The sequence below is a fragment of the Hippocampus guttulatus genome, chromosome 6 (assembly GCF_054856545.1).
Source record: "Hippocampus guttulatus isolate MCC_2025c chromosome 6, RoL_Hgut_1.0, whole genome shotgun sequence".
Taxonomy (NCBI): Eukaryota; Metazoa; Chordata; class Actinopteri; order Syngnathiformes; family Syngnathidae; genus Hippocampus; species Hippocampus guttulatus.
Window position 1 is genome coordinate 7,410,485 of NC_141266.1, and position 13,528 is coordinate 7,424,012.

The 13,528-nt window shown below is 42.2% G+C and overlaps 1 protein-coding gene across 1 annotated transcript; it reads left to right on the plus strand.

Moving 5' to 3' along the window:
* Positions 1 to 2,514: 2,514 nt before the first annotated feature.
* pnisr (PNN-interacting serine/arginine-rich protein) lies at positions 2,515 to 13,166 on the plus strand. The gene is made up of 12 exons (XM_086114670.1): positions 2,515 to 2,660; positions 3,109 to 3,200; positions 3,297 to 3,470; positions 7,539 to 7,780; positions 8,090 to 8,252; positions 8,500 to 8,690; positions 9,082 to 9,219; positions 9,294 to 9,393; positions 9,911 to 9,964; positions 10,311 to 10,505; positions 11,305 to 12,367; positions 12,836 to 13,166. The coding sequence occupies exons 2-12, from the start codon at positions 3,113 to 3,115 to the stop codon at positions 12,867 to 12,869; spliced, it is 2,442 nt and encodes an 813-aa protein (XP_085970796.1). The 5' UTR covers positions 2,515 to 2,660; positions 3,109 to 3,112; the 3' UTR covers positions 12,870 to 13,166.
* The last annotated feature ends 362 nt before the right edge of the window (positions 13,167 to 13,528 follow it).

Here is a 13,528-nt window from a genome sequence, read left to right on the forward strand (position 1 = left end):
AGAACATGACTTGTCTCACTACATTTTAATTTAAGATAGCTCACAGTGTAACAATTAGACTCTGTGATACGTCTACAAAACCAATCAAATTTCTTTTCATGTTTTGCATGAGTTTTCCGAATTAAACATAACAATGTCTTTGGATTTTTGTGTACTGTGAGACTAGTTAAATTAAGCCACAAAAACGAGACAGCAGGTGCAGCGGTGACCTGCCTTTGAAAGAGCGGCGCGTCGAGAAGTATATGACGTAATCTGTGTTATAATGATAGTATCATTTAAATTGTTGAGTTTTATTCTTGAAAGGCAACAAAATGGCTTTCACATGTACCTCAAAATAAAAAATAGGACAAAGGGACACTTTGGGCACTGTTGCCCACAGTGCTCCTTTGTCCTGCCTGTGTCAGCGTTTCCCCTCGAATTCATCTATTCACACAGATGCGTGTTATTTGCTGAAAGACTTGCCAAAGCCCTGTCCTCGACAGCCAGAACATTTTCAGTGGAGTGGCCAGGATAACAAAACATCTCAGTGAGGAGGCAGCCATAGGCAAACGTGTGCATTCATGTGTACTTTTACATGCTTGTAACCCTCTCTGTAACTGAGAAGTCATTGTCTATCATCGGGGTCGGCAACACACGGCTCTCAAGCCGCATGCGGCTCGTTAGTGCCCCCGAGTGGCTCCCGAGAGCTTTTTCAAAAATGTTTGAAAATGGAAAAAGATGGGAGGGAAATATATATTTTTTGTTTTAATATGGTTTCTGTCAGAGGACAAACATGACACAAACATTAACGTTTTCCGATGCTGTAAAAATGTGTCGAATAAATTTTAAATGTCAACGAATATTTGCGTCATAGCCTGCGACACACGTTTCTATTAGCAGGGCGGGATGTCAGTCGGGGGCTGTTGTAAAAAAAAAAAAAAAAACCAAAAAAAAAAAACAACACTGCCTTTAACGTACAATTCACCGAAGGTACTTGCTCAGAATGGTAATCTGGGCGGCCAAGAGAAGCATTTTTAAATGGTACACATGAGCTACGATGGTTAGCACACTCTTAAAACTGTGTCCCGTGCGTCGTTCATCTTGGCTGTTGCTCATTACGGCATGCGTGTGCAGTAACGTGTCGATCGCGGGAGGTTGGTTGTTCGAAAAGTAGATCTTCCATCCAAAACGTTTGGGCACCCCTCCTCTACAGTATGAACTGCAGGGGGGGAAAAAACTTTTAATCATGAATGGTCGTTGTGTATTTTTAGCCAACTACATCATGTTGATAGCATGCTAATATAGCTCATATAGATACATACAGCATGTGTTGCCTCCCTTATAAGGCTTTTTTTTTCTTTCTTTTTTTTTTTTTGCGGCTCCAGACATATTTGTTTTTTGTTTATTTTGGTCCAATTTGGCTCTTTCAACATTTTGGGTTGCCGACCGCTGGTCTATCATATACCATGCAATCAGGGTTTACTGGATAATGCCATTATATTTGCAGTTGTTTTACTTGTGTGCACTAGCTCCCAGTCACCTTCTATCTCATGCGCTGATTTGCTAGCTAGCCAATCAGAGTGAACATTTGTCACCCATGGTTGACAACATTTTGTGTACTGCCAGTGCAGTAAGTGAAAAAAAAAAAAGCACTGGTGCTCTCCTTGTTCAACTGTTGCCAGGTAAATTAGGCATTGACTAACAGCAAATCATTAAATTAATGGATTAATAAATATATAATAGATAATAAATATGTATATTAAGTAATACAAAGTTAATTCTAACCTGATTCGGGCCTTTGACTGGCAGTCTGGCCATTCTTGTTCTGAGCAATTTTTGTTGACCTTGGTATCAAGCAGGGTGAATCTGAATCGCTATTACGTGACTGTTTGCTGTCTGCTCTTAATGTGTCATCTGTGTCATTGTCACCCGCTTCATCACCAGTCGGGGTACTCTTTGCCCCTTTTGCAGTCACCCCAACATTTATGGGTTCAATTGTTTTCAACCAATAACTGTATACGTAAGTCATGTCAAAGTTATTACTCGCCCCCATATGTTTACATTCTTGACTCTTCGAGTTGTTTTTCTGCCACACCCTCGACTCGCGAGACCGCCACACACCAGTACACTACGTAGCTCCGCCCCTGCTTGGTACCAAGTAACTTTATTGAAGTGAACGTCTTCACTGAAAGACAAGCTATGTATGTCAAGAAGGAATTCTCAATTCAGATTTATTTATATACAGTACATTACATTTCATTGATATGGGATTGGAGTTTGTGGTACAGTATAGGCCATTCTCTAGAATAGATTATATAACAGGCAATTATGAAACTGTTTTCCTCGTACATTACTACATTCGTTTTTCCCCCCTCTTCTTATGTTCGAGGAAAATAGACCCGGAATAATTAAGTGCTTTCAATTTATTATGAAATCACAGCTTGTCGGGCATGGCGTTGTCCAATGTTTTTCATACAAAGAACCCCAATTCTACAAACTATTTTAGATCAGTGAAGCAGAAGTCTAAACCCAGCAGAAATCCAAATCCGAAGTGTTGTGTCAAATAAAAGAAGTGGACAGGAAGCAGCGGAGTGTCACTCTTGGTCTCAGCAGTTTGCCCTCCCACGGCAGCCATTTTGGACCACCAGCGCCTGTCGCCTGGGATCAGTTGTTCGGAAAAGGTAAGCTTACGTTTTTATCCCAACAAACGTTTGGGATTTCCGCTTCTACAATCGCATTCTTTAATGATGTAATGTGAACGCAAAGTAAACATTGGCACCAGTTTAGCTGTAAGTGCAGTGGCTTGGTTAGCCATCGTTCTTGGTTTAGCTAAAGCGATCTCATGTTAGCTTGGATGTGCGTCCGAACGTGCAGTATATCCTCCATTCGAGCGCCGGTCTGCTTTATTTCTTCGTCTCTCGTTTAGTTGGTATGCAGTCAATGTGTGCGTTCTTTCCTACAATGTGCCGTTCCACAAAGAACCCATTCATGAAGCCTCACAACTATTGTAGCCAGTTTAGCACGACGCTAACGTTTGTCCCAGACGACTCTGATGAACAGTTCAGTCATATTGGCTGCAGCCAGCAACACTCATGGTTTAAATGTAATTCAGTTTTGGCTCTTTTAAAGAGTAATGTGGGACCAGGGAAGCCAGCCCTGGCCGCAGTGGCCTCTGAGCCAGCAGCAATGGATGCAGTCTTTCCAGCACCAGCAAGATCCAGGTCTGTGAGGAACGCACTGGCCACCTTCCACAAAAAAAATATTTACGAATGCCACCAAGTGTATTTCTTTGTTGACTGCTTGATGTCCATGCACAGGTCAAGTAGACTGGGCTGCCCTTGCACAAGCTTGGATAGCACACAAGGAGTCTACTGGATCAGAGCCTAACATTCAGCCCAACGGACAGGAAATCCCAGGTCTGGAACCACCAGCACAAGGCAACCATGGGTCCTTCCAGGGTGACTCTGCTTTTGGCAGAATGTGGCAGCCAGGTACATGTCTAAAAACACAGTTGGATCAATTTGAATACTGAAGTTTGTTATTATTGCATATTATTTTCAGCTATGTTTTTCTTCTAAAATTGTATCATCCAAGCAAGGGCTGGGCAGGATAAACAGATGCAGCATTAATAGTTTTGTTGCTTGATATTTGATCAACTTTTTAATTTTGTGTAATCACCAGCTTTAGAAAAACTGACCAAAAATATTACCACTTGGAAAGCAGCATGGAATGCAAATATTTCAGGCCCAACTAATCTGCTACCGCTAAAATTGAAACAAAATAGGTAAGAATCTATGTAACGCAGATATGTCAGGGTCTCAACATTAAGCCTTTTTGGCCCATAAGCCATCTTGTGTTGGACCTGCCTGAGCCACCACTGGCCCTGTATATTCATGCTGTAACATAAGTTTCAATGGGTATTTCGTATTTGGTATCTTTATACGGTACTATTTAAGACTTTAAGAAAATATTATTTCTGTTTAGTTGCGTTTTTTTTTGTTGTTGTGTGATTTTATTATTATTGTTATTTGGTGGTGTAAAATCAAACTGAATATTTAAAGGATCTGCAAAATTCTATTTTATGCTTTCTACTTTTGGCACATGGCAATGGAGTTCATAATGGCGATTTCTTATGAGATATGAGTTGTTTTGGTTGTTATTTTTCGAACATGGAAGTAGGACGCCTGGCTCGCTAAAACCCTGCCTCTCCCAGTGTGGCTGCTGCCCCTCTTTCATAATATTGTCCTAAAGCCAGCTGCTGCGCCCCACCACCCACGAATCAGTAACTAGCAATAATGGATGGAAGAACGTCGTGTTTGAGCCTTACACCCCCGACGCAGAGTCAAGTGGCAATCTTTATACAGCATTGATGTGCTATTCATACATGGTGCTGTGTGTAACAAGTATGTTTATTTTTTATTCAAAATGATGTGACTGACATTTAAATCTTGATCAAGCTATTCCTTATGGTAGGATTTAACCTGATGTGCAAAAAAATGTGCGCAGCACGTTATAAAGATCATTGATGATTGATCACTTTCACTCAAAATACCGAATATTAAATATTCGGAAAGAAAGAACATGTTAATGTTATCATATTTATATCTGAAATCTGTACTGGCCCAGTTGGCTTGTGTCAATGAATTCCAGCTGGCCCAATACAGTCATGCCCTGTACATATTGCAAATCGTCGTTTTGGGGTAGAATTCTCATATATTCAAAAGTCACTACTTTTCAGGGAAAATAAAACAAACAGACAAAAAAAACCCAACACCATCTTACTTGAGTTACCAAACAGCGCTTTGTTCAACTTGGCATTATACAGTACTATGTATTGCTGTCATATCCTGTTGGGCACTACTATGAACATAACAGTACCCCAACCCAAATCATGTTCTGTTGGTGTTCAAAATGAAAAAAAAAAAAAGGTACAAATTCATTCCGCTGTCATTGATTAAAATGGTAGAAAACGTCACAGGGTGCCATAGTCTGCTTCAATTTAAACTGTATGTACATTACAAAAGCGAACATCATCATCTTACATCATCGTCCCAAAGTTTTTTAAAATGGTCTTAGAGCCATGAGTGATGCAATAAACTGACTACCCACGTGTATTAGACAAATATTAATCTGCACGCAAACTTACCCACTTCTCATACAGTCATCCTTATGCAACGAAGCATTATTACGATCCATTTTGAACAAAACAGGCTTACTCAAATATATTTAACCTTAATATTTTCACTTGTTTTTGTCCCAAAAGATCCAGTCTTCAGTCTTGAGCCCCATGGCTCCCGCGGAGTGAGGGGAAGAGGCTGTGTTTGACAACACATAGCTATGTTCAACACTTTTTAAATTGGATAATGATGTGTAAAAATAACTGATCATGTGGAGACAGAACCAATAGTATTGATTTGTGGAAAACGTAAAACCCACCGGATTTGGACAAACAGTGTTTCCACCCGACAGCAATCAAATGTTGCATTAATGTGTGCACTTACATCACACACTGCAAGTAAATGTTTTCATCTACCCGTGCTTGTGCGACCTGTATATTTGCCATTTTAAAATTTTGTATTTTTACGTTTTTTGGTTGCTGATTAGCTGGTTTTTAACACTAACAACATAATGAGAAGTGAACAGAGTGAACAACAAAAAAAAGGAACAAATTTACCAAAAATGGACGGTTTTATCAAAGGTCAAACAGTGAGGAACACGCAATCCACTATTAAGTCTGGTTAGAGCGTGTTTAGAGGCTTTTGAAGCCAAAGCGAGTAGCAATTATTTCAGCATTTAAAATAGACACGTGGCAGCAAAATGTTTTTTCCGTACTCGACATGGGAATGAAAATTCCCACTAAGAAACAGACCTGAGCAGAATTATGTCACATATGTTTACTTATGCCAAGGAGGCCAGTAATAAAGGAGTTAATCACTCTAAACATTGTCAGAGTTGCCCATTTATACATAGCATAACCAGTTAGTTAGCCACAAAATGGTACTGATTTACTTGGATGGTGCGTGCAGCTGTTGTGATGGAAATATTACCTGTTCAATGAATGCCACATTCTATGTGTATTCGGAAGTACATTACAGATATTTCCTTTGTCATATGACAGTATACCACTATTTACACGACCACCATACTTGCGGTGATGTTACTGTACATCACCGCAAGTATGGTGGCCGTGTAAATAGTGATTTGATTGAGCTTTTCAGTGTAGGGATGACAGTCTGACAGGCCATGCACTATAAAGACACGTGTTGTTGACAGTCTTATTTTATTTGCCAAAGCATTAAAATGAGGTACCCTACCTGGCATGGACCAGGAGTGCTAGATAGCTAAATACTCATTGCAGGATTTTGTTGACCTTTTCAGGGACAAAGGTTTTTTTTGGGGGGGGGGGGGCTGTATATATCAATCGTGTTATGTTCAGTGATTGTTTAGTTGTTAATTCCATAGGGCATTTATTTGATGTTGCGTTGTTGAGCATTTAAAAGGTTTTATCAAATGTATTAAAGGTTGTGTTCAAAAGGTCATGTCAGAGAAATTAGCATTAGCTTCTGGAGTGATCCTCCTTCAGTTCAGCTGGATGTATTTCTCTGCAATCTTTTTGTTGTATTTCAAAATGCAAATAATGCTTGTCCCTCAGCTAGCTGTAGCCCTAGCGGGTGGGTAGGAAAGTGGGGATTGGTTGAGAGAACAGTCGGTAATGGAAGCCAAGTGAGGCTGGGAAAATGGCAGAATCAAGGATTAAAATCTCCAAGAAAGAGTCTTTATTTAATTTCGCGCGGAACACTTTTTATTGCAGTAGGAGTGGAAGATGACCACCTTGTCCTTATAATTCCTGGATGTTGCTGGGCCACTGTCGTCCTAGCCCCGATGGATAAGATAAGATAAGATAAGATATCCTTTATTAGTCCCACACTGGGGAAATTTACAGCCTCCAGCAGCAAGAATGTATATGCACTGCTGGAGATAGATGGCAGCATTTCATAAAACAAAAACACCAAGCACCTGAATTACTTGATACTAGAAGTCTCACGTGGCTGCTCGATTCCCATGGTCCTCCGTGTAATTGATAGCTTGCAGTTTAAACTGTGCCTCGTAAGCGAGCTTCTTCATATGTGCCATTTTCAGGATGTTGTTTTGCAAAATGCGAATACTATATACTATACAATATACATCTTCTGTCGCGTGCCTTTAGCATCGTCTTTCACGCCCACCCTTCCCACTTTAACATCCATATGCTGTCCTCCTCAGGTACGTTCGCCTTTCCTCTATATAAGCAGCGCGTCGGCACAACATTAGTCAATCAGACCCCTCATCGAACTCACACAACAGCATTCACAAATTTTGGAACTCTGTGCATACACAAGGGTGCATACACAAGGCGACCCGCATTATTAGGCGCCCCATCCATTTAGGAAAATTAAGACTTAAGTGCGCCTTATGGTCCTGAAACTACAGTGTGATGTGAATTAAGCAAAGATGCATGCTCTTGTTTTTCTGCCCACCCAGGTTTACCACATATTTATGAAATATTTTGTCATGAACAGAATGGGGAATGCATGGCCAACCGCCACCGCCTCCTCCACCACCTCCTGAACAAACCTGGATTCCTCCGGGCTCAACTCAGATGGATGTCACGAACCCCAGTGAAGATAGCAACAGCCAAGACAGTGCAGAGTTCAACTCTGAAGCGCACCGCGGGGTTTTCCCCCAGAACAGCCATGGGTATGGGGCACAGCCCGACAGCTACGCCATGGCCCCCATGGCCATAAACCAGTTTGATTATCAGGTATGCAGATGATGCAGTCAAAATTGTTGAAGCATTTGGGTTTTCCATAGCAACATTGCCAGGGCCAATCATCTAGGTGTATCAGTCATTGCCTCCTTGAGGCAGTTGAAAGGAGTCTATTGGCATGTTGAGGATCCAGCATGGTTTGGTATTCTTTTCATAGCTTTTGAGCCAAACAATATAACCAGCACAGGCGTAAGTCATTTTGGCTCTTACCATTCCAGAAGACAACGACCCCAACCCGGCATTCAGAATTTCAAGCCCGTGATTACTTGATGTAACTTTGAATTTTGTGCTGTCTCTTAACAGCATGGAGCTGCGTCAGCTTTTGCCCCGCCGCCTTCTGGGTTCCACGCCCCATACTGGCAGGGGCACCCTCAGAACAGACGGGATGCCCGACCACCTGGCTTCAGGGACCGGCCCAGGTCCCCAGTACAGCTTCCGATTAAACAGGAAACCCCAGCACCACTTGGTAAGCCCCCTCACGCTTAACGGGCTATGTCTGTGACACAAACTCAAAAATAAAACGCACGATCAATTCCTGAGCATTACTGTTACGGCTTTGTAAGTAATATCCTTTTTTGTATTTCTGAATGATTATTCAAATACGGCATCCGACTTTGGAATACCAACGAATGGAATATTGAGTGGTTTATAGATGTCAGCTTGACAAGTTAGTGCCAATGACAAGCATCATTTGAACCTTTGGCCATCTCCAGATGCAGTGAAAAGACGGACACTACCTGCCTGGATCCGAGAGGGCCTAGAAAAGAGGGACCGAGAAAATCAGAAGAAACTGGAGCGAGAGCGAATGGAGAAGGAGCGTGCAGAAATGTCAAAAGACGACGACAAAGCGCACGAGGTGGATGAAGGGGGTGATGGGCCTCGTGTTCCCCGTAGGAGTAAATTTGTAAGCAGACACTTTGATCCTCTCCTCTTTCATCTATAACTGCTTCAGACAACAAAGTGTATGCAGAAAAGTGGTGAAGATTGCACGACTGTCTGTGTCCTATGTGTTGTGTTATTTTTGTTATTTTGACTTCAAAATGGCGCCGCGAGAGTGGCTGCCTTTCCAGCAGCTCCTATATTTTGTTGTTCTACTTCTTCCTTTCATAACTTTGCTGCTGTGAATTGGGAATTTCTCCATTGCGAGACTAATAAAGGTTTTCTTATCTTTTTTCCAAGTGACATCTTATTGTCTAAAAAAAAATGTATGTTTGTTTGTTTTTGTATGAATGTTGATGAAAGGTATTGGGGGTCATGAACTAAACGTTTAAAATGGGTGCTACTGTCTTTATTAGGACAGTGATGACGAAGCAAATGAGGACCATGATGAAGAAAAGCCTCCTGTAAAAAAAGAGTTTATTGTGCCGAGCCCATCGCCTCCTGCAGAAGATAGTGAACAAGAAATGACTGAGGAGGAAAAGGAATTCCAGATGGTCTGTCCCGCATGACAGAAAATGTCATAGTTAGGAGCGCCTGACTGACTGGATTTCTGTTTTGTTGTTTAAAGATGATCATCACAAAAACACTCCTTACAGAGATCCTTCTGGAAGTCACCAATGAAGAAATCCTGCATGTGGCTAAAGAAGTCCACCGCAAAGCAACACGAGGTCTGCTCTTGTCTTGTCCAGCTAATGCATTTCTGCTTTTCACCCAAACAGTTAGAATTTGAACTGAATCTAGGAAGAAAATAAGAATGTCTGGTAAAGTAGCAGTGGCTGAGCACAAGAAGAGAATATGATATCATTACAACCATTCTCTGCTAATGCATCAGCTAGCACTGAGCATTCGAAGCTGCAGTGGTCCATGGCACGTAAGGTCCTGCTGCCCAACAGCCACCACAACGGATAGGAGCCATGTGATGCACTAGTACAAAGTGGTTCTTTCCCTCATCTCTGACTGCTTTCATGTGGATTGTCTGACGGGATTTTGTTTGTTAACCCTCTCTCTTTTCTCCCATTTTTTTATTTTTATTTTTTCTCCTGTTACCAATGGCAGCTCATGTGAATAGTGCTTTATCTGTGACCCCCCAACCCCACCCGACCCCAATCTCTAGCGACTCTTGCCTTTGAGAGAATGGCAATATGTGTTTTAACATGTTGTTCCTGTTGTTGATGTGAATCAAAGCTCCTGCAAAACAGCTGGCACAGTCAAGTGCACTGACTTCTCTGACCGGTCTCAGTAAGTATCCGTTTTTTTACGGTGGGTGGGAGGGCAGAAGCATCATTTTTTTTTTTTACTTTGTTAGTTATTTCGTTCGGGGGAAGCTGGCAGGATAAATCGTAGCACTCAAATATTCAACTTCAGATGTTGCAGTTTAAATAAAGCTCTCTGGTTTTTGTGAGTGTAGTTTTGCCCCTTTTATGATAGAAGCATGCAATACATGACCTATTTGCTTGGGCTTAACCTTTACCAATTGCCTCTAAATTAAACTTTGGGTTAAGAGTCATGATTTCACACACAGAATGCAAGAACTTGATGCTCGTCCTTGTTCAACACTTAATACATGGGAGTTCTGTTTTGGCAGGCGGGCTGGGTGACTATGGCTCGGAGGAGAGTGCGGACGAGGACGACGGCAGCGCCCGAGGGTCAGAGTCCTCCGACACTGATGAGGAGGAGTTGCGCCATCGTATCCGGGAGAAGCTGGATGCCTTCTATCGCAAGGAGCGAGAAATGCAACAGCTCCAAGAAAAACATGCACAAGATGCTCTACTTGCTCGTGGTGAGATTTTATTGTCCCCCAAATGTTTAATTTATGATTACTTTTTAGTCACATTAGCTGTAAAATCAGTCCCTTATGTATTCATTGATAAAATGTTGATTCCATTTTCGATTCTGGTTAATGATTTAATTCTTTATCAGTTCTCTTGATATTTTGTGAAAAAAAGGAGACTAAACAAGTATACAAGCATTCGCTTTGTTTTATGTCTTAATTGTACATGTAAACAAGATACATGACTTTACAAAGCCAACAGATGCGGCCTCAAGAGGTCCGCATCCATGGGGTGCCAAGCTAGCAGTAGACTGGAGTGAGTATTGCCAGCCTATGAACCAGTCAGACGCTGTCTCTCGTCTGGCACCAGGTTCTACAATAAGGTCGAAATGGCACTAACTTACCTGGACTATTAACAGCAGAAGACGTGGTTAAATTGCCGCCTCTACTGGGATCAAAAGCACAACTGTCATCTAAAAGTTATCGAATTCTGTGTGTGCAAATGCTTTTGCATGTTGGTAGTGTTACCTGCCTTCGAGGGAATATCGACTTTGCAAGTATTGCAAGTTTCCCGGTTGTTATCCTTCCTTGCCACGTTTGTTGCTAGCCGCACTAGTTCATGACATTGTGCTACGCAACGTGTGTGGTGATATAATTTGTCCCGACTGGAATTGGTAAGGGAATTGTTTGCAAAAACGGCAAACGATGCCAAGCTATTGAAACTGTGCGAACCGTTTTTCAACAAGAACCGGTTTTCGATTGCCATCCCTACTCATCTATGCGCGTTTTCTTCTCTTTGTCTTTGCAGAGGAGATGGTGAAGGAACGATTGAGTAGAGAAAGGGTTGAATATGATGAAGGCCAGACTGAAAATTATCACAAAGATGAAGTAAAAGAGAGGGAACCAGAGCCCTTAGTAGAAAGGCGGAAGTCCCGTAGTGAGGTTGAGAGTAGTGAGGGAAGGCATTCGGCCAGGGCAAGATCAGGCAGAAGTGGTAGCGATTCCCCAGCCAACGGTCACAGCAGCAGCTCTCGTTCTTCTTCCAGCCGCAGCAGCAGTCAGTCGTCCTCTTCATCTTCAACATCGTCTTCTCGTAGCTCCTCGCAATCCTCTTCCCCTCGAAGGAAGAGGAGACGTAGTCGATCTTCTTCCCACAAGGCCCGCCGGCGTAGTCGCAGCCACAGCTCTCGTAGACGTCGTAGTGAAAAGGTCCAGGACAGGAGGAGAAACAGCACGGAGCAAAGAGCGAGACACCGCAAGAAAGACCGCAGTATTTCCAGAGAAGGAAGGAACCGCAGGAGTATCTCCAAATCAAGAGATCGGGGCAGGGCCCGGGCCCGAGATAGCCGCAGTAACAGTAGAGACAAGGGCAGGGAGAGGGAGAAAGACAGGAAAAGGAGCAGAGAGCGCGGGGACAATAGTCACAGCAGCAAACACAAGCAGAAAGCCTCCAGCAAAGATGAGGAGAGGAAGCGAGATCGAAGCCGTAGCCATGAAAAAGACAAAAAAAAGAAGGATAAAGATAAGGAGAGAGATTCTGAAAGGAAGAAGGATAAATCAAGAACTAAAGAAAAGACCAATTCTTCTGTTAGTGAGGAAAATGGCAAATTAAAGAAACGGAAAGAGATGGACTCTCACGCTGAATCACAGGGTGACAAGTATTGCAGGCCAGATAGCAAATCCAGTAAAAAGAGCTCGGCCAAAGCTAGCAAGAGATTGTCGAACTCAGAGTCAAGCAGATCCCCAACGCCGGAACTTAGTAAGGAAAAGAAATCGAAGAAATCCAAACGTAGTCGCTCACGGTCAGTGGAAAAATCGCACAAGTCTGGTAAGAAGGCAAGCCGCAAACACAAGTCTAAGTCGCGATCAAGGTAGTATTCCTTTTTTTTCTCTTATATTCCTATTCTGTGTTCTCATTGTTTGTCCAATTGTGATTTCTCTCAAGTCATTTTAACCAACATGTTAAATCTAAGGGAATGAATGATCCTTTGTTGGACAAACGTGGGAAGCTGGCTATCAAATGCAATTGTGTACATTCAACTATGGCCCCATGTTGCAGTGCGCCAGGCTCTTCTGCAGTGTACCTTGCAAACACTATGAAGCTAAAGAGCTTTTAATAGGGCAAAAGGAATCCAAACCTAAGGTCCTACAGCAAGATTCGCAGGGTAGACTTTCAGAACAATAATTTGTGAATTAAGTGATTGTTATTCTAAGAATATCTGGTGGGTGAGGCACTGTAGGTATTTACTGCATGTTCCTGTTTGTTTTTTTGGTTTGTTTTTGAATCTCAATGAATGTATCAGTGCATTATTAATCTGTTTTTGTGCATCCTTTTTCAGGTCGGCTTCACCCAGTCGCCGTAGCAGACACTGAGGATGTGATTTCCCCATCTCTAAATTCCACGATTCAAGTGGCATGTCTCATTATAGAGGCACTTGTGTAGGTGGTCATCCCTTTACAATTCTTTCTCCATTGTAAATATGTTATTTTTAAAGTGTGTGTGTGAGGCGCAAGACAGGACTAGTTCCAATTCTTTCTTGTATCAGTGGCAAAGCATCAGCCTTGGCTGACACTGAACAACTGAAGTTACCATTTTAAATCGTAACAGGATTCACAGATTTCGCCACCAAACGTTATTGTGAGATGTCCAATAAAACTATTTGTCCTCGTTTTGCCGCATTGATCTCTAATGTTGACGAGCATTAACATGCATATTGTATTCATCAATTTAAAATGGAGCACATAAGAATGATGTGATTGTCATATGTTGTGTATTTGTGTTTGAGGTGGCACGATCACAAATGTAAGGGAAGTACTTGAGGTTTTGAAACCAGAGAGTCACTGTCTGAGTCCTGCTGTGGACAAAAAATGGCGACCACGGTAGTTGCCCTTGGCCAAGGCACTGCTTACCATCTCCGCTCGAGCTCAAGAGTTGCATGCAGCACTGTTTTCGCACCCCTTTCACCCAGCTGTATCTGCTTGCGTGTGTGTGAGCTGGTTCTTTTATATGGTGTTTACAACATAACAGAGTA